The 25,123-nt window shown below is 42.9% G+C and overlaps 2 protein-coding genes across 2 annotated transcripts; both read right to left on the reverse strand.

Annotated features, from left to right (window-relative positions):
- Window positions 1-629: 629 nt before the first annotated feature.
- On the reverse strand, window positions 630-11,087 carry LOC114772171 (neuronal acetylcholine receptor subunit alpha-3-like). Its single transcript, XM_028965206.1, has 6 exons — window positions 10,927-11,087; window positions 10,013-10,152; window positions 7,845-7,889; window positions 6,289-6,398; window positions 2,815-3,991; window positions 630-1,421 (listed from the first exon to the last, which is right to left on the reverse strand). The coding sequence occupies exons 1-6, from the start codon at window positions 10,985-10,987 to the stop codon at window positions 1,293-1,295; spliced, it is 1,662 nt and encodes a 553-aa protein (XP_028821039.1). The 5' UTR covers window positions 10,988-11,087; the 3' UTR covers window positions 630-1,292.
- A 3,781-nt stretch (window positions 11,088-14,868) lies between these two features.
- LOC114772170 (neuronal acetylcholine receptor subunit beta-4-like) lies at window positions 14,869-24,095 on the reverse strand. The gene is made up of 6 exons (XM_028965205.1): window positions 23,884-24,095; window positions 19,194-19,339; window positions 18,294-18,338; window positions 17,957-18,066; window positions 16,588-17,653; window positions 14,869-15,939 (listed from the first exon to the last, which is right to left on the reverse strand). Exons 1-6 carry the CDS (start codon window positions 23,963-23,965, stop codon window positions 15,766-15,768), a joined length of 1,623 nt encoding a protein of 540 aa, XP_028821038.1. The 5' UTR covers window positions 23,966-24,095; the 3' UTR covers window positions 14,869-15,765.
- Window positions 24,096-25,123: the final 1,028 nt, after the last annotated feature.

Here is a 25,123-nt window from a genome sequence, read left to right on the forward strand (position 1 = left end):
GGTTTAATCAAGATGAAACACAGAGTGTAAGCAAAAATACCAATGGCATGTGTGTGTGTGTGTGTGTTTGTTTGTGTGTGTGTGTGCGTGTGTATATGCCCTGTTGGTTCCTGTTTGCCATCGGGTCGTTGTTTGGTGATGTTTCCCCTGTTGTGTGCTCTATCTAATAAAGACAGACTGGCTTATAAATATCCGAATAAATGATGTCACTTCAGCCTGACTACAGTCATCCAATAAAGCTCCAAACAGATGACAGGAGACATCATGAAACCATCCTGGCCTCCTGTGCCGTGCCTCTAATCACATCTACATCCTGCTCCTGCTTCAGAATTCAATTTGCTGTGAGAGAAGCATATAGATTTCAATGAGCGCTAATGAGTTTTGCAGTCACAGCCTGTGCTCCATCCACTTTTACGAATAATAAGGGGAGGACACATGTCATGCACTTAGCTCAGTAAATATACAGTGGTCATGTTGTTCATTCCAGCTTTATTCCATGCTCACAAAATTGTCCAGGTGACTGGGAACACACATCTGTTGCCATCTTGTAAGTTAATGTCAGCATGTACAAATGCTCTGCTCATTTCTTTTCTTTTCTTTTGTCTTCCGTGCATTTAAAATGCACTGCCTCCAAATGGCCACATGGTGTCCCTCTTGACAAACACAGCAGAGCAGCGCCACCTATAAGGCACTGCCCAAGACCTTGAGATGATATTGAGCAAGACTTTTATGGCAACATTTTTTTATTAGTCCAATGAAACGTGACATAATTTCTATAGTTATTGTCATAATTATTCAACTAGAGCAGCAGCTCAAATTGTGATATTCACATAACAACACATTACATATAAAGGTACAATACATAAAAGAATTACTGGCTGCTTAAGAAATTTAGGCTGGATATGAAATGTCACTGTATAAAATGTTTCATATGCAAAATGAATGTATTGGGCGAGGGTCTATCCAATTTGTTCATGACACCTAGAAACATGAAAAAATATTTACAAGATTAAAAAAAAACGGTGCAAAAATGTTCAGTTTTTAGTTTCAAGTTCAGCGGTTCAGTTTTAGACAGATGACATATGTTTGTATCATCTATGTTAAATATGAGAAATGTCATCATCAGATGGACGTTTTAATCCTGCTATCATCCTCAGATTAGAGACCCAACGGCTTGTCCAAATAACAAAAATCAGCTCAGAGCGCAGTTCAGCTTGGTGCTGTTGAGTACATAGTGGCCATCTTAGGTGCCCAGCTCCGAACTTCCTTCATGGTAATGTTATCAAAAGTGGTCACATGTCCTCTCCGAGCAGCAGTGGCTGGAGAAAGAGGCCAGCGGTGCCCAAAATGCAGACCAGAACAAAGACCCAAAGGAATATCCTGTCAATAACCATGGCAACGTACTTCCAATCATCCTGGACCTTGAAAATAAGACAGAGAGAGACAGGTTACTGAGGAAGTAAACAAGTTTCACTATAAAAGGTTTCACTATAAAAGGTAAAAAAGTACAGCAGACATATATTCTTTTCTTCTGCCATACTGAAAGGGTAGTGAAAGTTCACAATGCAAAAATCAATCTTTCACAGAATAATTGCATGACTGTAAAAATGGTCTGTTTTATTATGACCCTAAAGAGTTTTGTTGATCTGACTCATGAGTGCATGATAACACTAAAAGCTACCAACCTGGGTGAGATTTCCCAAAGCAATGATTTTATGGTTATGACAGTGAAGAGATTGTCATTATGATACACAGCACACGACGAAATGCCACTGAGGTGCCACTGAGCAAAGCACCGTCCCCACACACTGCTCCCCGGGCACCTGTTATGGCTGCCCATTGATCATCAAGGGTTATGGGTTAAGGCCTCTGCTGGTCCTTTAACCCATAACCCTTGATGATCAATGGGCAGCCATGACAGGTGCCCGGGGAGCAGTGTGTGGGGACGGTGCTTTGCTCAGTGGCACCTCAGTGGCATCTTGGCAGTTCAGGCTTCACATTGGCATTCTTCCAATTACGGGTCCACTTCCTTACCCACCAGGCCACCACTGCCTCACCACTGTGTCCTATACATGTTTCACGTACATTTGTAACATTTTTGTGCCCATATCCCACATAGGCATGTCATGTCTGCATAGACTGTACACTTCACCGCCAGCCGTTCATGTAAATTTGTAATCTTGTGTTATTGTGTAAAAACTTTTTTAAAAAGTAAAAACGCACACCTGTTAGTGGTAACCTGGTGGTAACCTGTTAAGCCTTGACCTCTTTGAAATGCATTTTTTTTTTTTATGTAGCGGAGTTTAAACATCTGACCATTACCTGCCTGAACAGGTTTCTGTCTGCCTATTTACTTGAAGAAATTATGATTTGTATTATTTGTATGATTGTTTGGTTTGTGTTATTTTTGGTTAACAGGCAAGTTATTTTCTAATGCATCGATACGCATAGTGAATACATGTGTTTGTGATGCAATTAAATTTTTTTTTTACAGACTGGTGTTTGTAAGTTATTGATGGTGTCAAGAAATGATCCGTTGGTTATTTTACAAACTAAATATGCTTTTAGGGTTATTGGAAATGTCGCTTTAATTTCTATTGTTGTGCAGCATAACTGCTTTTGCCTGGATTTTATAATTCACAGTTCACTTTCTCAATATTTTGCTGTCCTTGACTTTACATGTCCATGGATATAAGTTCAGCAGCTGCAGAAGCAATTTTTGCCAAGTTTTGCCTTTAAAAGTTCAGCGACTTTCATTCAGTTCCATTCAGATTTGTGCTATTCGAGCTATTTGTTTTGACATCAGTAACTCACCTCTTTAGCCTCATTCTGTAGCCTCATGTTCTCTGCAATGTACTTAACGCTTTCTATTGCCTCTCTGACCTCTGGGGAGAGAGCGGAGAGGGCCAGTAGCCCAGCGTCCAGAGACTCAGAGCTTGAGCAGGGACTCCCTCCTACCCCAACTCCTCCACCCACGCCAATCCCACATGCTCCTCCACTGCTCACAGTCCCCAGGCTTCCTCCAGCGTCTGCAGGCAGCTTGGTGTTCCTCTGGCGCCAGCAGCAGTTACAGCGGCCTTCCCGGCACAAGGTGGCCTTGCTGGAGTCCTGGCCACTCAGGCTGTTGAGGTTGGAGAGCTCTGTGCTGAGGAACAGGCGCTGGCGGGGAGGCAGGCTGGCCGGCATGATCTGATGTTTCAGTTGATGATGCTGGGAAGCCGAAGCGTGGATGGTACAAGGACGTGGGGGGAGAACCGGGGTACGGCCACTGACTTTCTCTGGGTCCCGCTCGGGCCGGGTCATGAACATGATCCGTGGCAGAAAGCCCAGGAAGATGCCACGCACCCAGCTTGGCATGGTATGTGTCTTGGGTGTACGATAGTGCACATTGAGCACAAATACTGTGATGACAATTGAGAGCGTGACGAAGATCATGGTGAAGAGCAAGTACTCTCCGATCAGAGGGATGACCAGTGAGGTGGATGGGATGGTCTCTGTGATGACCAGCAAGAACACAGTGAGGGACAGGAGGACAGAGATGCAGAGGGTGACTTTCTCGCCACAGTCTGAAGGCAGATAGAAGACCAGAACCGTGAGGAAGGAGATGAGTAGACAGGGGATGATCATGTTGATGGTGTAGAACAAGGGCAGGCGGCGGATATACAGCGAGTAGGTGATGTCTGTGTAGATCTCCTCACAGCAGTTATATTTGATATCATGCTTGTAGCCTGGAGCATCTATAATCATCCACTCGCCGCTCTCCCAGAAGTCCCTGAGGTTGATGGTGGAGCCAATCAGTACCAAGTCAATCTTGGCCTTGTCATATGTCCAGGAGCCAAACTTCATTGTGCAGTTCTGGTAATCAAAGGGAAAGTATGTGACATCTATCTTGCAGGAGCTCTTGAAGATGGCTGGAGGAATCCAGGTCACATCACCATTGTAGCGAAGCAAAGCTTTGGTTTTATCATCAACCTGGAAGTCCCCGACTGCACTGTGGAAGAAATGAAGAAGACCAGACATAAAAATCAACCAGGTCCATGACGTTAAGCCACGGTCACAGAAGAACACTGGCCTGTTTCTGACAGAAATAAGTGATGGTTAGTGATTGTTAGGTGACCTCTCAAACTAACTTCATCTCCTCTTCATGTGTCTTATAGGGTGGTAGTCGCATTGTGGGTGGAAGACTGTCCCTTTAACATACTGATTGTGAGGCACTCTGGATAAGGCCATCTGGAAAATGCCATAAATGTAAATGTGTTACATGGTTCTTGCATATGCTGAAATGGGAGCTAAAATAATTGCATTGGACTGTGGAAACCAGATATTAGCACTGGTTCAAAGAACTTAAACTGGGATGAAATGAAATTTTAGGATATATGTAAACAGTTATATAGTTGTCACGACTACGGACTTACGGGGGAAGGAAGCGCAGAGGTCTGACATGCTGGGAAGGGTTTTTATTTTATAATAAACAATGAACACAAAGAAAGAATGGCGCGGTGGCCAAAAACGGGAAATAAAGGGGAACAACACAAACAAACCCGCAGGCGTCTGGCGATTGCCAAAACTGAAAATACTAACACCTACACTGTTACAATGTCAAGTTCACGAAACTGCCGGAGACCTGGAAGGAGCGGAAACATCCGCTGTCAGGATTGGCCACCGGTGTTGAGCACAGCTGCAGTCAATCCTGACAATAGTTGGATTATAGAAGATGTTGCAAAGAGCGATTTTAATTGCAATCAAATGACACACTTACTACCATTGTGTCCCTGAACAAGACACTTAACCCTAAGTAAGGACTGTCCCTGTCACTACTGAATATCATTGATCTTTTCGATCTAAAAAAAAAAAAGTGAAGTGATTGTCACACGTGATACACAGCAGCACAGCACACAGTGAAATTTGTCCTCTGCATTTAACCCATCACCCTGAGTGAGCAGTGGGCAGCCATGACAGGCGCCCGGGGAGCAGTGTGTGGGGACGGTGCTTTGCTCAGTGGCACCTCAGTGGTACCTTGGCAGATCGGGATTCGAACCAGCAACCTTCTGATTACGGGGCCGCTTCCTTAACCACTAGGCCACCACTGCCCCACCTGCTGATCTGGATATGGGCATCTGATAAATGCTGTAAATGAAAATGTAAATGTAACCCAACAGACGGAAGCGGATTATCAATAAATGTCGCTATTGAATGGCTGGGCTGGTTGGCTGCTGCTACACTATGTTATCTATGCTGCATGGGCCAAGGAGGCATTTACTGAAGAAAATGATAAAGTGTTATATTTTAGTTGTTACTTTGTGTATTTTGGAAGTAATCTTCTCCCTCCCCATTCAATTTCTCCCACCTCTCCTCCACCAGAAGATTTCGTTTCTGAAAAAATAAATTGCCATGGCCATGGTGAGTTTTTTCATTAACTCTCCATCTAGTGTTGATCTAGTGTTTTTTTTATTTTTATCATTGGTCCTACCCTCACCTCTCTTTTGATTCCTTAGTCTATGCTCTTCCTGTCTTTCACCCACAATGACTAGATAGGTATCATTTAAAATGCAGCTATCTCATGTAATTGTAATAATTATCCATCCAGATCCTGTGATCCCTGGTGGGAAATGGCACTGGTTTAGGCCCTGTCCACATGAGAACACAAGAACAAGCACTGTTTTAACCACCCTTCTCCTGTAAGTGGTGCTGTAACTCTCCGCTCTCCTTGTTTGGCATCTAGTTCAACATTAACCATGTTGTTCTCCGGCATTGTCTTTTCATTAGAAATGTGTGATGTAGAGAGGACCACAAAAATATTATCCGCCATTGCTGTATGTATGACTTGTTTGGGGTTATAGATCAGGAGGATTGGCTAATAATTCAGCATTTTCACACAAAAAAGCTGCTTTGCTGTCAACACGATAATGCCAAAAAAAGAAATTTGCTCTAGAACCAGGTTTAGAAAATAACTGTTCTGGGTGCCCTGAAACGCTGTGGATGTTACAGTGACAAAAAATCCATACTTGATAAGTGAAACTGAGGCTAAGCCCCATCAGCCAGGTCATCAGCAACAGAGTCTAAATTCTATTTTGCATCCTGTTAGGCTTTTCACAGACCCACATTCAGCACATAAATATTTTATCCTTTCAGCTCAAATAAGGGATCAGCTTGTTAACAATTACAGCACGTACTGCGGCAGCTCTTCACAACACCTTGTTCCCTGAAGGCCGGGACATTATCTTAACAGCGATTGCAGGGATCAATAAGGTTGTCCTAGACTAGGCCCAAAGCATTTAATTGACTTACTTGTTGTACAAGACAATGTCTGGCTTCCAGATCCTGTTGGATGGCACTCGGATGAATTCAACACCTCCAAATTCCTTGGGATCCCACTTCAGTTTGTAGTCATTCCAGATCTGTGGTGGGTCAAGGGGCCAGAAAATTCATCTTAGTAGCTAAGTAAGAGTTACAGAGATGCACAACATTATACTTTCTTTCTTTCTTTTTCACCTTAACACACGTACACACAGCACAATAAAAGACCACTGCTGACATTCCTGGTTGAGGAGTCAACACTTTTTCCTCTTCTAATCTAAATTACAGCACCTCCTATATGTTCACTGGTCCAAGTTTTTTCTTAAGATTCAATTGATCCCAATGCAGTGCTATTACATTGAGGAACTACTTCATACATTAATGAGTCCCCTTTCTTCCTTTGCCAATCACATTTTTATTCTGCAGCCTAACGTTTTATGAGTGCATATACTCAAAATATCAAATTCATGTCATTTATCACTTAAAGGCAAATATTTGACTGTCATTGTTAAAATGCATATGCAGAGGTTCTTACTATTTAATCTGAAGATGGGTCATGTGAAAAGGGTTTTAAAGCTGATTTTATGCAGGGTCAGGCTTTTATCCTGAACCTCCATCTGGGCAACCCTGAACTCCCCAGGCAGCTATAAAAAAGACCAGCAACCTCCTGAGATTAAGATCGTTCCTAATGGAGCCAGCAAGGATCTGCTGATGGTATCAGATGTACGAAATTATATCTGCAGCTTTAATGCAACAATGGCAACAGAAGAGAAGACTGAAAGAAGGGCTCCAATGCAGTTGTTCTTAAATATTTATGTGTAAATCACTCTTCAGGATGTCAACAATGTTGTTCCGATGTTGTTTCTGTATGGCTGAGGTGGATTCCACAAATGTGGTTCTATCAAAACCACTTTAGCTAATTACAAGTTACGCAAATTAAAAATGGAATTTGAAGTAATTGTTGATGTAATCCAGCTCAGCCTGATTATTCAGTTGTGAGGGGAATTATACAGTAACTGTGTGTGTGCATGTGTATGTGCATCTGTGTGCATAAATTTAGTTTAGGGTAACCGAATCACTGCACAGCTCTTATTTTCTTTTCATGACAACCATTCCAAAGCTCTTCTTCAGCAGAACTCATCCAGGGTGTTTCTGTATCTGTTAATGACTAATGTGTGGCTTGTTCACTTTTATTTACTGCTATAATTTTGCATGTCACAGGATAATTCACACTCCCTGCCCTTCTGAATATATGATTTTGAGGGAAACGAGAGATGCTTTGCTAAACTCATGCCAAAATATGTCTAAACATCCCATAATGAAAACAGCGTAGCCTGTGAGATGTGAGTGGAGGAAGAGATCAATTTATCTAAAAGCTTTTCCTTATGAATTATTTACCACCTAAGTGTTGTCTTTAAGAATCACCTTTGACAGGTAATCTTGTGAACGTAAAAGTGAAGTGCTTGTCTTTGTGAAATGTTCTGCATATGAAAGAGAAGGTAGCTGTGACCTTGTAAGGCAAGGCGTTAAGTGCATAGTGTACATACATGTCTCAGCCATAGGTTGGTCTCCATGATCTGGTTAACTTCATCCTGTAGTGAATGAGAGAGTGAGAAACTATTCACAGTGAAGCGGACAGCAGGAGAACACAGCACGTTGTGAATCAGCTGGACACTTTGAAGCATGGGGTGAGGGCTGCTCTGTCAGAAGTAATTACTGCTCAGATATAAGCACACAGTGGCACCTGAGTCCTGCAGCCCAGAGGGCCAAGGGACAGGAGGATGGGAGGAGTCACTCTCTCTATATCAGAGTTAAAAATTACAGGGAAGATGGAGCTTGACTCCCCTGAAAATGGCTTTAACTCCTAGAAAAGTCTCCACTGAGAATTTTAGGGGATCTCAGAAATAATATCCACTTTCAGGATCGACAGTACCCTGCTCAGTTGCACCCCAGTGGCACCTTGGCACTTCGAGATTTGAACCTGCAACCCTTTGGGTACAAGTTTGCCTTGGTCACCACTGCACAACTTATAACAACATAAATGAAAGAATCCCAGCTTGGATTGAGTTTTCCATGCTCTCCTTAAGTTCGTGCCAGTTTCCCAAAGGATTTCCTGCTGCCATGCTAGTTGGACTGATGGTTTTCAATTGTCCATAAATGTGAGATGTAAATGATGGTGTGTGCACCATGATGAGCTCTGGCAACCGATTAAGCGGGTATGGGGAATGAGTGAGTACAGTATTAGGTGGTAGTGAAATTAATTAAAGATTTTTCATCTTCCCATCAGTAACTCTGAAACTGTTCTGGAAGGGAATATATGAAAGTGTAAAACACAAAAAAAAATAATTATTGAAAGTGAAAGTGTTGGTCTCTCCCAACTCTGTAAAATAATGAATCATTGTCTACAGATGGAGAATATGATAACAGAGTATCTTTCTCTATGCATATCATGTCACTGGTTTGTATTGGAGCCTAAAGCTTGCTCAGTTGTATATATATTTGCTGCCCTGTTTCTCATCCTGTAGGATGCTCTGTGTCTGGAATCCCCTGGACCGAGACTGAGGCAGTTCCCTGACCTGACTTTCAATATTCATTGAGACTGAGGCGGTCTCTCCTGGCCAGACAGGGACAGGGCTGCTGGTCAGCGCAGGTGGTTTGCTGGGGGTCATGAACACAGACATGCAGACTGTCTGTGGCCCGAGGCAGAGGCTGCCACGTCTGGCCATGCAAGTTCTCTCTGGGGATAGAATTGACCCTGGTGCACTGGAGGAGATGGGCTATCAATGTCTGAGATGTGCTCCTTATTGCTCATTGGTGCAAGGTGGCCCAGTTGAAGGGGAAGCTGGTTATATGCAGGTATGCTGGGATGAAGGTAAGAGTCATCCATCACAGAAGAACATGGCTAGCGGCTGGATCAGCTGAGGTCGTATGATCTTTGCAGGTATTTTCCCTTCCCCACAGTCCCCATAGCCGCTGTATAGAAAACAACATTTCTTCCCAAGTAATTTGCCGGAAGCACAGTGCAGAGAATGCATTGTTTTATTTCCTTTTAAATTTCCTGTTTGCTCAGTTGTAATCCCTGATTTGCTCCCGATGGTCATTATGCATTTTTACTCTTGCGGAAGAATGAGACCATAATAAAATGCAAGAGCAGTGCAGAATGCCATGAAGAACCTCTCCATCTCTGAGAGTTCGGTTATTTAATTGGACGCCAGCCGACGCTTTGCTCATGTAAAAGCTCCAGGCCACTCTGGCACAGTAAATCTGTTCATTTGTGAACGAGCCCCGCCTCGGTTGGTTTAGATGAAGCGCGGCACTCAGGGGCAGCCCGAGTCGGACCACGTCAGATCATGGGCACCGGACGGGAGGTGGCAGTGACTGAGCGGAAGGGGGTGGGGAGGTCACGGGAGAGAGAGTGATGAACTCAGAGCTGACATTTCCCATCTACTCTCAGCCAATCACACGCCCACAGAGCCATGCACAGCAACAGGGTCGGGGTGAGTGAGCGCACTGGCTGTTCTCAAGCATTCAGGCTAATTTGCGTTGGACAGAGCTGCTGACACCAAGTGACAGTTTGATACGAGAAATACAAGCCTGTTACGTAAGAACCAGGACACACACACAGAACTCTGATCAAATCAATTCACATTTAAGAACCTCACTAAAACAAGTCTGCAGCTTCTCAGCGAATCAGGATCAGACAAAACAGACGCACCACTTTGACCAGCTGGGACATGGACACCTCAAACTGTACGATGACCGGATCGGACACGTTCTCCACAGGTCGGATGTACTGGTTGTAGTTGGAGAAGATCACCGAGAAAAGTTGGTGTTCCGCTTCTGAGCAGGAGCCACCTGGGCGGGCGAGGAAAGGGTGAGGATTAATATTTCTTGGAGGAAGTTAATTATTTTACCAAAAACAGCTACATCATCAGGTCTGTCGCCATCACCAGTGTTGAACATCACTTCCAGTGGATGGAAATGGATGCTATATTTAACTAGATTTTAGACTTTACTTAATTGCTTATTTTTGCTAATTTACTTAATGCATTTGCTAAATGGCCTGTTCATTTATTTATTCTGGGGGGTGGGTTGGATTATTGGGGGTGTTCTGGCCTGGCTTTCTGATTGATTTACACCTTCAGCAGCAGGGAGAGGACAAAATGCCATCAGTGAAAGAAAATTGAATGCTTTCAGCATCAAATGTCAGGGACGTGCAGCAATTATTAAAGCCACTCAGATGTGTGGCATTAGTGAAATGTTCCTCTGTAAAGAAACTGGCTCTGATTTTTTAAAATAAGTTTGCCAGACTAACATATAATGCAAGCACAAATAAAATATAAAATTTTTTCAGATTGTTCGGTGAACATTGTATGTACATCAACACGCTCAGAAATTAAAGCCATGATCCTGAAATAAGAAACTGTTCATATCTTCACCTTTGCATGATCATGGATTTAATTAATGAACGTGCTGATTTAGACACAATGTTCACCAAAATGTATTTATTTTATTTATAAAAAAAATTATAAATGCAGATATATATATATGTTGCAGAAAACTGAGGTCCTCAGCAGCAACAAGTACCGGAGTGCAGAGCAGCTCTGCAGAAGGTCACGTTCTACTCACCAGACAGAAGGAAGAAGAGGAAACCGCATCCCAAAAATATCACCACAAGTCCGGCGTTCATCGTGGTCCCGACGCGGTCCGGCCGACGCGATCCGGCCGGAGGAAGGATGGAGAGAAGAGGAGAGAGCGGCGGATAACGGGAACGTGCGCGCGCGCGCGCTCCCACGCCAGCATTCCGCGGGGAGAGAGAGAGAGAGAGAGAGAGAGAGAGAGAGAGAGAGCAGGGGAGGAGGGAGCCTGGGGCAGACCCGACCAACCTCCGGGGATACGTGAAGCTTTGTTCTCATCCTTGAATAGTTTAGGCCAGTGGTGGCATAGCGGGTTACCCGTAATCAGGAGGTTGCCGGTTTGAATCCCGAACCTCGCAGGTGCCACTGAGCAAAGCGCCGTCCCCACACACTGCTCCCCGGGCACCTGTCATGGCTGCCCGCGGCTCACCAAGAGTGATGGGTTAAAAGCAGAGGACACATTTCGTTGTGTGCACCGTGTGCTGTGTTACAGTGCATCATAATGACAGTCACTTTCACTTTCCACATGAGAGAAAAATTACAAGTCAGTCATTTCTACAGTCTTACACCAGAAAATGGCAAAATTTCACCTGCACACCCCAAACATTCCATTCAGGAAGTTGGAGTGCCTTCAGCACCACAGATAGCGGCATCTTGCAGCAGCTTTCAGGATTTTCTCATTTTGAGTGTGTCGTTTTCTCTTTTTGTGGATCACTGGCCCTGCGTATAGCACGTCATTCCCTATAGGTGCGTCCAGACTGATGTGAGTCCTGAGGTCCTGTGGGATCGTTCATTTCCTATACAATTAACCAATGAGCCCATTTAAAACATGCCAATCATCCATAACATTATGACCAGTGACAGTTTCAGTGAGCATCAGGGCCTTTTTCATATCAATGGCCCCTGGAGGTAGGTGGATATACCAGGCAGCAAGTAAACAAGCTGATGTGTTGGAATCAGAATTAATGGACTTCAACTGACGTGAAAGTGAAGTAATTATCATTGTGATACACTGCAGCATAGCACACAGTGACATGTGTCCTCTGTATTTAACCATCACCCTGAGTGAGCAGTGGGCAGCCACGACAGGCGCCCGGGGAGCAGTGTGTGGGGACGGTGCTTTGCTCAGTGGCGTCTCAGTGGAATCTTGGCAATTCAGAATTCAAATCAGCAACCTGATTACGGGTCCTGAATTCATTGTTGCTGGCCACTTACACAAAAAAAATCATATTTCAGCTAAAAGAATATTGCTCAAGATTAATTTAAGAAACACGGTCTAGCTGGGTGGCTGTTGGAAAAAAATACAACCTCAAAACTTGCAGGACTTGCCAGATACCACAGCATACATACCTAGACTATACTGCTGGGTACTGGGACTCCCTCACCTCCTTTATCCAGAGTGACTTACAATCAGTAGTTACAGGGTCAATCCCCCTCGAGCAACTTAAGAGTTAAGTGTCTTGCTCAGGTACACAAAGGTAGTAAGTAGGACTTGAACCTGATAAAGTGAAGTGATTGTCACTTGTGATACACAGCAGCTCAGCACATGGTGCACACAGTGAAATTTGTCCTCTGCATTTAACCCATCACCCTGAGTGAGCAGTGGGCAGCCATGACAGGTGCCCGGGGAGCAGTGTGTGGGGACGGTGCTTTGCTCAGTGGCACCTTCTGATTACGGGGCCACTTCCTTAACTGCTAGGCCACCACTGCCCCCTAAAGACGAACTGTGTGTTACCCACTAGGCTACTACCACCCCTACATCATAACCATTTGCATGTGCTTCTGGGAGATGAAAACATCAGTCAATAAGCATTTATTCAAAGCTTTCCACAAGGCTTTGTGTCAAATTCCATTTGAAAAAAAGCAATACAGAGATGGAAAATAATAGGATTGCTAGTTGTAACATGCATAAAAGTGTGTTAGCACTGTGGGAATAAAAAGCTGGTTTTGGAAAGATACATTATTTTACAGTTGCTTGTGAACTTGGTGTGACAGCTCAAAGTGTCATCAGCAGACTTGCATCAAGACACAGAACTACTGGCAGGGTTCATTACAGACCCAGCAGTGGAGCCCCATGAGTGACAGACTGCAATGCTGACCTGTAGCTAAGGACCTATGGACTCAGACATTGTTATGCAACTGCCACACAGCTGCAGGCCCCTTTTACGAGATGCGAGGGGTACTAGGGTTTCCAGACAAACCATTCGCAACCGACTCCGACTCTTGAATGCCAGACGACCATTGCAGGTGACTCCACTGACACCAAGACACCTCCATGAACAGTGGGCACAAGACCATGTCACCTGGACAATACAGCAGAAGGTGAGGTGAGCAATATGCTGAGGTCAACATGGTCCCCATGGTCTGCTTTGGTAGAGGAGGTGCAACGGTGGGCAGGCATAACAAGTCAGCACAAAACAGATTCGGTTCTTGTACATGGCTGAGTCACTGCATGTTCTTACCTCAGAGACATCTTAGAACCCCCCAATTTCGCCTGCACACCCCCAACATTCCATTCAGGAAGTTGGAGTGCCTCATATGGTATGGCCATCAATGTCCTCTGACCTGAACCCCATAGAGCACGTCTGGGACCAGTTGAAGCAGAGACTGAATGATCATACCCCACCCCCACATGACCTGGCAGAACTCCGTGAAGTGAAACGCATTGCCTCAGAATAACATCATGAAGCTAGTGAGGAACCTGAGATGTTGCTGTCAAGCTGTCATTGCGGTAAATGGTAGAAACATCCACTTTTGACATTATCAAATATCCCTGTTAGTTTTGTTTTTTGGGTAATAAACATTTACATTATTAGTAACATCAAAGGAAACTTTTACTTATTTTATTAAAATTCAGCGCAAATAGGAAAAGCACCCATGTAAATAACAATATCCCTAACTTATTCTGAGTAGTGTATATATAATTAGAAGAATTAAAATAGAATTAGAATGTCCTTTACCTGCTCTGGGCCAACTAGAGCTGATTTATAAGCCGTGTTTGTTGAAATTGTGTTCAATGCCAAATTCCATAGAGACAATATAATAAGGTTTGTACTCTATCTATGTTCAAAATCCCATCCATACCTCATTGTCACTGTCTATGTGTGTGTGTTAGTGTGTGTGTCTGCGTGCAACCAACAGAACTCTAAATTCAGTCATGTAGTCTGTTGCCACTATTCACAAAAAAGCAAACCATTGACATTTACATTTACAACATTTATCAGACGCCCTTATCCAGAGCGATTTACAATCAGTAGTTACAGGGACAGTCCCCCTGGAGCAATTTAGGGTTAAGTGTCTTTCTCAGGGACACAATGGTAGCAAGTGGGATTTGAACCTGGGTCTTCTGGTTCATAGGCGAGTGTGTTACCCACTAGGCTAATACCACCACTTCTTTCAACTGCATTGACCATTAAATTAAGTTCTCTAGTCTGTTACTGCTTTGCAAAAATAAGCAAGATGTTGATGAGCTAAAAAGTGAGACTTCCTGCTCAGTTGCAGAGGGATATATTGAAAACTCATCAAATGTTGATGACTTAAAGTTTAATGCAATGCTAGAAAAATGTCATGTTGCAAGTCCTATGGAAGCTTCGTGTATGCAGTTGAAAGACAATCATTTTAGCACAACACTGAAACAGACATGTTTCTATTAGCCTCAAATTGCACAAAATAAAACAGCAAATAGAAAATTTGCTGAGGTGGTATTCCAAGCAATAAAAAAAAAATCTCTAAACTGCAATGAAAACACTAACATCAGTAAATCTTGCCAAATGTGTTTATCATCATGTACAAAATTTCACTTAGTTTTGAGAAACTTTGACATCTTATGTGACATCTTATTGTCACATGTTGATTCATGATGCCAAATAACAAATTAGCATTTTTCTCATATACTCCACAGTTTAGAACTATATCTTTTAACCCCACCATAACTAAACATAACTGTAATTAGGCAGCACTACATCTAGTTTCTGACAATAATGGACATGTAATTGGCAATGCATTGTGGGTAGCTCCATTTGAAATAATCCGCGCTAAAAAATCCTGTTAAATTTACAGTATCTTACTGTAAAATGACAAGAACTGACTGAACAATTCTGATATATTTATGGTGGCATCCCATCAGTTACATTTTGTATAAAAAGGTTCTGATCTTCATACAGTGCAATGCTCATGTTAGAAAAGTCAGTATTCAAACACAACAGCTGCCATAATGCTATCCGTCTGTTTACAGCAAAATTTCTGTAGTATGCTATGTTAAATGTTAAAACAAATATAATGTATTACATGTTTACAGTAATTTTCACAGTTTGAACACGGTAAAATTACAATATAATGCTGGCATCTGTGCTGCCAGCCTTGACATACGCTGATCAGTCCCTTACCGTTATCTTCTAAATGCCATATTAAGCATTCTTATTCTGTGTGGACAGTAATGTGTCACATTGAAAACCCCGAAGATATGAGTGATGAAACCCACTTTAATGTTATGATAAAATATATCTGAGTGCCATTTTCCATGATGCCAATGATCCCATCCACTGAATGGATAATTTTATGTCAGCAGATCTCGAGCCAACTCAGCACCTACTCCATATCAGCAAATGAGCAATGTTTTGGGAATAATATTGTCCATCCCTAGTATAGAAAAAGAAACTGGCCTACATATGTTCTGGCAACCAGGTGATAATGCCTTTATTGAGACAGTTCATATTTGCTGTTTCTATTAATTTCATTTCAACCATTAATGCAATCTGAACTTGAAATATAGGGTGAGATGTTTGTCTGTTTCATGTAAGCTCTGTCTGATGTCTGTTTCATGTAAGCTCTCTCACATTCCATCCCGTCGAGGGGGGTCTGTGTGTGAGTTCTGCAAAGGAACAACATTTTTCTGGAAGAGAGGCTGGAGGAAAAGTCCCAGGGTGCCCACCACACAAACAATCACAAAGATCCAGAGAAACATGCGGTCCACCACCATAGCCACATACTTCCAGTCCTCAATCACCTGAAAAATAAAAAGAACAGTCGGGTCAGCCATTAAATCCTAAATCTTATGGTAAATTGACAACTATTCTGCTTTAAAAAAAAAGTATAAAAGAAGTGGATGTTAAATGATTGGTCGAAGTTACAAAAAAAAAGCACATTTGTCACATTAGCAACTGCTGAGCTGTAAATTGTAAACTATTGACCCTGTAACTCCTCTCCTCCCTGCTAACCTCTGCAGATTTTCAAAGCACCATTAGTCAAATGTTGCCTCCATTGATTTATTTAAGCAAGCAATCAATTGGACAGTGGGTTTGGCTTCAGTTTAGAGGGTTCCAGCCTCTTTTTGCTCTCATCTCCAGTACTGAAGCCACTTTTAAGAAAGAAATAGTTGCATGGTAGCTAGATACACTACAGTTTTCAAAAATTAAAGGCACATTTAGCACCCTTAAAGAGTTCAGTACACTCTCAAAAACACATTGAGCAAAATAGTCTGAAGGGTACGAAATATTATTAGTCTTTTGACTAATTTATTTTATGCAAGGAATGAAAAAATGAAATTTTGTATCATTTTTTATCATTATTTTGATCATGATTTTTCAATACCATTTTATAAATATGGTCTGTTAAAAATGTTGAGAAACACAATGTTTTTGTGATATTGACTTACACTCTGGTCGTCATCATCACCCATCATGTGATCAGCAACGTAGCGGACCCCATCTACTGCCTCCTGGACGCTACAGTTCCATTCAGACCCTCCTCTTTGCCTCAGGTCCTGTGTGGAAGTGAAGCCATTGGGCAGGAACTCAGATGTCCGCTGGTCCCCTTTCCTGGAGGTCTGGTTGAAGGTGAAAGGTGCAGCTGTGTTTTTGTTGTAAACGTGTCTCGGGGAGGAGAAGGCCGATGTGGATGTGAGTAGTGCGGCGGAAGAAGAAGAGAAGGTGCCTGATTTCTGAGGCACTGAGTAGCCCATCCCCAAGATCCCATGTTGGCCAGTGTGTTTGCGCTGCTGTCGCAGTCGTTGACGCGCTGAGCTGTTCTGGGGGCGCTGCATGAACAGAAGAGCTGGCAGCTTGATCAGGAACACAAACTTGACCCATTCAGGCATGCTGTGTGTACTGGGGGAGCGGTGGTGGACATTCAGCACACACACACTGGTGATGATGGAGAAGGTCACCAACACCATTGTGAACATTAGGTACTTGCCAATCAATGGCACATCTAATGAGGTCGGTGGGACAATTTTAGAGATCAGGAGAAGAAACACAGTGAGGGCGAGGAGAACAGAAATGCAGAGGGTCATTTTCTCACCACAGTCTGATGGCAGGTAGAAGACCAAGATGGCTAAAGAAGTAATAAGGACACAAGGGATGATGAGGTTGATAGTGTAAAATAGAGGCTTTCTCTTGATGATGAAGTCATAAGTGAGATCCACGTAAGTTGGGTCCTGGGGATTGACTGTACGCCTCCCAGGCAGGGCCAAGATGTCCCACTCACCACTGGGGGTAAAGTCATCCATGCTGGCCACCTCAGACTTCAGGACCAGGTCAATCTCTGTGTGGTCGTACGTCCATGAACGGAATTTGAGCGTGCAGTTCTGTTGGTCGAAAGGAAAGTGTTTCACCTCTATTTTACAGGCACTCTTGTAGATGGCTGGTGGTAGCCAAGCAATGCTGCCATTGAACAGCACTATGGCATTGGTAAAAACTGTGACCTCATATGTCCCATCAGCACTAGGATAAGAACAAACAGGACATAAAAATTAAAAAAAGGTCAACAATATTTAGCTCAGAGACACCCTAGACATTTACATGAAGCCTTGGTGGAACCCAAATGTTCGTTCTCTACCTTGTGTTCAATTAGTTAAAGTATTAATTTACTTTTAATCACTTGGAATAGCAAGTTCAGCATGAGTGCACTTTGTTAGGTAAAAAGAAGAAGCTAAAGGTAAAAGCTTATTTACTGAAAATATCATTCCCAATTCCAAGCACTTTCAGCTATGGAAAATTGTCCAAAAATGAAAGAAAATTACTTACTTATTGTACAGCACGATATCAGGTAGCCAGATGTGTCGAGAGGGAATGCGGAGCTTATCAATTCCTTCATATTCTGAGGGGTCCCATGACAGCCTGTAATCGTTCCAGTTCTGAAAAGAGAAATGCACTCCATAATCGCCTGTTCATCTTGCACCAAGACCTCTCAGCATCACATTATCCTCAATTACACAGTAAATTATTATTCAAATGCGACTGCTGATGGAACCCAAGTTAACAGTTTGGTACCCTTCTGATTTCATTCAAGTTTGTCTTGGGGAATAATAAATTGGCTCATCAGTACAGCTTAATCTGTTATAGATATGATCTTCACGCTTACCTGTGTCAACCAGACATTAGTGGTCATGATTTGTTCCCTCTCATTCTGGGAAAAAAATAGGCAGACAAAGCGGCATTTCACATTATGTATTGAAATTATTTCAGGTTACTGAAAGACTTCATTGCTAATTGAAGACATTTTGGACACCTTAAACAGACCCACCCCACTGTATCACAATAAATATACCAAGGCTTTACATCGCATCACACTTTAAGTGACATGACAAATTCAATTACCATGGCCTCTGAGGACAATCAGAGGCCATAAAAACAGAATCTATACCCAGAGTACCCTGTTTTCCCGGTGACTGGGACAACCTTGTAAATCAGCATCTGTGCCTGCAACCACTGCGGCAGCTTTATGATTCCTTTTAACAGGAAGTGAAGAGGTTTCAGTCGGGGGTGTGACATAGAGGCCATATAACAGCCTATGCTGACAGAACCCTGATGAATCTCAAGGAGAGATTAACACAGGTCCTGTTGATCCAACTGTATGTCTTCTCTACACTCTCCTGTCACATCCTGCCAGATGATGTGTAATGGAAGGGACAGCAGGACCGGTTTATTGCAGGCAGCTAAAAAGATGATCAAGAATATTTGGGGTATATAAAAAGAGTACACTCACCTAAAAAAAGTTTTCAGGGAATGTGTGAAGTGCTTTGGATGTCAATTTTAAGGTAATAAAGACTCATCTATGGTACATCTTAATTGTACACATACATACATATACACGGTACTAACTTGTCAAGGAAGCCCTCCTGATAAAAAAATTGACTCTTTGGTTAATTAACTATCATGTAAAAGACACATAAGAATCAGTTAATTATTATTAGCTTCTCTGGAATAGATAGATAGATAGACAGACAGAAAGACAGATTTTCCTTCATATTGTCTGTCTCACCACGCTGATGAGCTGGGCAAGGGACACTTGCAGCACCACAGTCACTCGCTCTGTGCGGTTCATGGCTGGTCGGATAAGCTTGTTGTAGCGGCTCTTACCCAACAGCCAATTCATCAGCCGCTCCTCTGAGTCTGCACATCTGCCACCTGCACAGGAAATGTGTACAAAAAATGTCAAATCAAATTGCTTGTCCCTAATACACAAACTGAAAAAAATAACCATTTACATTTATCAGTTTCAGATCAATACTAGCACAATAAGATTGATATTTTTGCTCTTCAACTTTCAGTCCCTTGCACAAATGAAAGTGCTGGTAAAAAAACTGCTCCTCACACATCCAGCGGCGCTGGGTGAGCACACACATGCTATTTGGTCTCAGTCTTGTCTTGTCTCAGACATTTCAGTCTCGATGGGATGACAAAAAACAGTGCATCCTCACAGAATAGTATCATTAAAGTGCCTCAATTCAGATGCAACCTAACAAATGTGACTATTTTAAAAACTTTATATTGCATACATTTTCTCAACGAATACTGCCAGCATGTTCAAGTCCACCACACATCATACACATCTGACATGATGGCTGGAAATGGCGAGGAAGGTGGACAGTCACGAGACAGTAGATTTATTACAATAAAACACACAACATGGGAAAACATCACAGACAACGACCCGACAGAGAACAGACACGAATAGGGCAACTTTATACAGGCAGACACAGGTGAAAACAATCAGGACAAACAATAAACTCCAATCCGAATCCTGGATCCGGAGTAGCCCCTTCTGGACCAGACCCTGACAACATCACAACATAGCGAAGTCAGCAAAGACTTTGGCCCATGGTGGCATCATGGGCATTTATTTTTTGCTGATGCCTATATATATAGGCGCAAATTTTGTTGAACCACCTTGACAGAGACAGCAGGGACACTGTCTGCCTTCACCAGCCATCTGGAGAGAAAGCACCATGAAAAGTAACATAACTAATTATGAGATTGTTGACAAGATCTGCATTTCTTGTTGTCAAACTATGAGGAAAACCTCCTAAATCTGACAAAGAATATCATGTATGCACGCATAGTACAGTCATTTGTTCAGGGGGAGATATTTAATTTTTTTGCAAGCAGCTACAGAGCCCCTTAAGTACCATGAAATGGTTCTGTTCACACAAGTTAGTGAAAGTGAAGTAATTGTCATTGTGAAAAACTGCAACACAGGAAACTGTGACACAATCAAATGTGTCCTCTGCTTTTAACCCATCACCCTTAATAAACAGTGGGCAGCCATGAAAGGGGACTGGGGAGCCATTTTATCCGCATTTATGAACACACATCTATAAGTATGCATTTCCCCGGACCTCGAAATTGTTCCTGGATGAAGTTAATAACACGACCGACGTCTGTGTAGTCGTTAGTATGCGCAGAAAATGAGAAAATCTTGTCTATGTACAAGATTATCAATATTTTATTGTATGGCATTCCAAAATTAAAAGAAAACTTGATTTGCTGAGTACTCTCCACCATGAGGTGTGCATAGTTTTTAGAGATAGAGTAAATTATTTTAAATAACTTGTGCACAGTTCATGGTACTTAAGGGAACTATGTACATTACCCTTTGTCACTAACTGTAAATCAGTGAACCAGCACTGTCTTACTAATGTTAATTTGGCAAATTCACTATAAGAAAATGTATTTAAGAGTGAACGATTGAGAGCCAAATGTCCATTGTGTTCAATTCAAAGCAAGAGATTATTAAATAGCCATATTCATAGTTTACAGGAGGCCTCTGTGCCTGGTATAAGAGACTTGATATGAACATCTTTCTGATACATCCCATCACTTTCCCTTGATGAGATCTGATAAAATGGATTGTTTAGAATATTTTCCATCAGGCCTTGTAACTATAAGAAATCTGGGAGATTTTAAATGAAAGACATGCACAATATAATTGAAAAGATAACATTAATTTGATTCAACTAGTTTGAAATGCTCCACTGAACGCAACAGAAATTCCTTTCTTCCCACAGTTATCAGACTTTTTAACTCACACCTCTGCCACTCACTCACACAATAAGTAGCCCTCTCTTGCTATCTTATAATCACTATCTGTCCATGTTCCCCCTGGCGATTCCGGAGGCGGGGAGTACCGACGAAGCGGTGCGACCAGACCTCGATGGCCTACGAAAGCTACCGTGGGGTCGAGGAGACTGGTTCGGGTACTCCCGGCGTTAACTGAGACAAGGGAGGCCGGAGACTGAGGGAGTGACGGGTGCCAGCGGTCCGTGGACAGGATGCCGGTCCCCCACGGACGAGCCGTGCTTTGGCCCGGGCCTGACGCTGCCGGTGCAGGACAGCCGCCACTCTTCCTTATTGACTTCCTCCCCCCTTTCATGGACCGTTTTGTGGTCGCCATGTCCAGCCCACCCATGACAAATGAGTATACCAAACCATAGCATGAAATTACCAGAACAGTCTTTGTGTCCCCTAATGCAGGACATACCTCAGAACATAAATATAAAAATGGCTGACCAAGCTGCATGCTGAGGTTTAATCTGAGTAGCTCTGTAATTATCACCCTGAAAGCTGCATTCTAACAACAGGAAGCGTAATACAGTTTAACTTCACTGAATTTAAACTGAAGATCCACTTGGACCTGGTTCCTGGCACTAAACCATTTCTGGATATTTACTGTGCCCGTCACCCTGCCGCCTCAACCCTGACTCTGTTTCATGGACCATGCTTTACTGCCCGGCTCTGAGGCTGGGAGCTGACTCTGCATGCCAGCCTCGAACAGCAAACAGCCCTCGGCCTCCGAGCACCAGAAGAAGAACGGCAGCGCATCCTTTCCAACACGCCCGAGGATAACCGAACAAACGCTCAACAAACCGTATGCTTAACTGCGTTCTGCTGCCACCAGAGAATCCTTTTCAGACTGAAACATGGCCTTTATTATCAGCTGGTAATGAGCCCTGGGGGGATGTTTTTTAAAAAGGCTTCTTCTGCTCTTTTACGGAGAGCGTGAACAACAGTCCAGCGTCGCAGAGCCAGTGATGAACGGCAGATGTGGGAGCAGGCGAGAAATCTATCTATTGGACGCGTGATGTAGACCCTGGCCTGTGTAGCAGCACCTCTTCAGGTGACTGATGACCTTCTGTAACAAGGATTATCTGTGGAAATCATTCAGTCCACACTAATGAGGTGAGACCCAAACTAATGGCCACATCAGCCTCCCTCATCATCCACAGGGGAACACCCATCACAGTAAGCGAGAGCTAAGCACTCTGCTCACAGTGTGGAAAATGTACAGAAAGCAAAGGTTTTTCCCTGCTAGATGTAGCTGCATGATATAATGCCAGTTGCCAAGTTTAAATCAGGCAGTTGCAGGTAACAAAAAAGGAACTCAGGAGACATGCACACAAAAAAAATGCAAGAGAACAGAGCTGGCGGGACCATGCGCTGGCCATGTGATGTAGGTGGAGGCTTAAATTATCCAGAACAAGGAAGTAGGGTGTGTAGAGCTGTCAATTTAGACCTCCCATTTAGACTTAAAAAAAAAAGCATTGTTAACGTTTGTCTTCTTGGTGTCAGAAATAATTATGCACCAACAAGATACAGGTAACTGTCAAGCACTCCCTTAATGTTCCGTCTTTTTACTTTAAATCCTGAAGACAAACGCTCCACACTTACGTCTATTGTAGCACCCAGCATCACTGAAAGACAATCAGAATGAAGAGACTGTGGTATAATGTTTTAGTTTAGCGCTGGGAAGTGGGTACTTGTAACTCTCTGTAAAATCCCTCTCTGTCTGCTCAGGCCTGCATCATGTGATGCTCTGGGCCCTGCTCCGCTCCTGTTTGCCCGTGTCCGAGCTCTGGGAGACAGCTGTCCCACATCGCACCCTGAGCCAGTGATTCTCTACAGGAAGTGACTGCGCAAGTACAGGTGTCCATTTCCTTCACCCAAGGTACATTTGCATGAACGTTTCCAATTATGGGTATTTATTTGGCTAAAAAGTTCACATTAAATTATATAAACATTCCCAGGAAATATACATTTCTGCTCAAAACAAAACACAGAAACAATCTGTTATGCACGGGTACAATTTCGTTCCTGGCCCCTGTGACAATCTAATTCATGCAATGTGTGTATTTCAAAGCGCAGGAAGGCAAGACGAGCAAAATATCCCATGAAAGCTGAAAACTAATATTGATTTACCCTGCTAAGCCAGGTCATGTGACAGTTCCATGAAAAGCGGCGCAAGACGCCATGCGATTATCTATCAGCTTCACTTGGGGACAGTTTCAGGAAACACGTTCCTTATTGTTTTTTTCTGTAAATGGATTAAGAGTGGCTCCCATTGTGGACATTGATGCCAAGCCTATCCCAAGCTGCTGAATTATATTGTCCTGCTGGTGGCTGCGCTCACATAAAGAAGGGGCCATAAATGGCTGGAGTGAACCAGACAGTGTGATACATGCACCCAGATTCCTTTATGTCGCCCCAGTTCCTCCTCTTTTTACCTCAAGTTCAGGTTTAAAGAGTTGTGTCAAATGATATTGTCATTGATCACGCATGGTCCCTGCAGTGCACCGATCATATATAAATAAAAAATTAGAAATATAAGAATGAATGCGAATTAACGGAATCCATTAAATGCGTAAAACGTGCATGGTGAGCGGCACCGTACTTACTCTGAATGAAAGTAAAGAGGAAAAGGAGAGCCGGGGTTATCGCTGCCATTGTCGGTGCCTGGCGCTCTGCTGGCGGTCCCATCACGTTCTTCTGGGCATCTCCAACTCCACGACGTTTTTTTACGCACAAGGTACGAGTTGCCCTTTTTTTTTTTAATTGTTATCTAGCGTAAAGATCCGCTGCAGGTCTCAGATCAGCGAGATTTCTCCGCTGGGACGTTCAGTTGCGGGTCCGGGGCTGCACTGACACCAGTCCTCCAACACACACACACACACACACACACAAACACACACACACACACACACACACAGAGCATGAAAGCGCACGCTCTTCTCTGTGCATGCTTTACACACAAGCACTTCCTTTCTTCCTTCCGTTTCATTTTTATTCATTCCATTTCCTATACGCATATTCAGATAGTCTGGTGTAAAATTAAATCAGATGTGCTATCATTAGATCGCCCATAAAGTAAAATCAGGTGTTTCGGTGAATTTTCTTTTTTTTCCCGTTATGAATATGCTTACATGTAATCATTGTTATCCTGGATACACATGCAAGAATCCCAGAGGTGCGCTTTCTGAAAAGAATTATGGTGAGAAATAGGATCTAAGCTCATCTGGTTCCTGATACTACTTATCTTGTTATAATAAAATTAAACTCATCATGGGTTGATTTGTGCATCAGCATTGTGGTAATTGTAATTATGTTTGTGTGCATTTTGTTTTGTAAAATGTGGAAAAATCATAATAAAAATCACAATAATAATAATAACTAGAAGCCAAAATTCCAGGGGAAATTTTGATGGGCCTGTCCGGGCGTTTTTCGTAGGAGCGCGGGCATGCTAACATCAAAAATGCTAACAGGGCTTGGCCAAGGTGCTTCACATGAAATTTGGTGTTGTTTGGAGCATGTTTAAAAATTAGCATGTTAACATGCTAATGCTAGCATGCTAACATCAAAAACGCTAACAGGGCGTGGCCAAGATGAGTCACTGTAAATTTGGTGACGTTTGGAGCATGTTTAAAAATTAGCATGTTAGCATGCTAATGCTAGCATGCTAACATCAGAAACGCTAACAGGGCGTGTCCAAGATGCGTGACGTTAAATTTGGTGATGTTTGGAGCATGTTTAACAATTAGCATGTTAGCATGCTAACGCTAACATCAAAAACGGTAACAGGGCGTGGCCAAGATGCGTCACTGTAAATTTGGTGACGTTTGGAGCATGTTTAAAAATTAG

The sequence above is a fragment of the Denticeps clupeoides genome, unplaced genomic scaffold (assembly GCF_900700375.1).
Source record: "Denticeps clupeoides unplaced genomic scaffold, fDenClu1.1, whole genome shotgun sequence".
In the NCBI taxonomy this organism is placed as follows: Eukaryota; Metazoa; Chordata; class Actinopteri; order Clupeiformes; family Denticipitidae; genus Denticeps; species Denticeps clupeoides.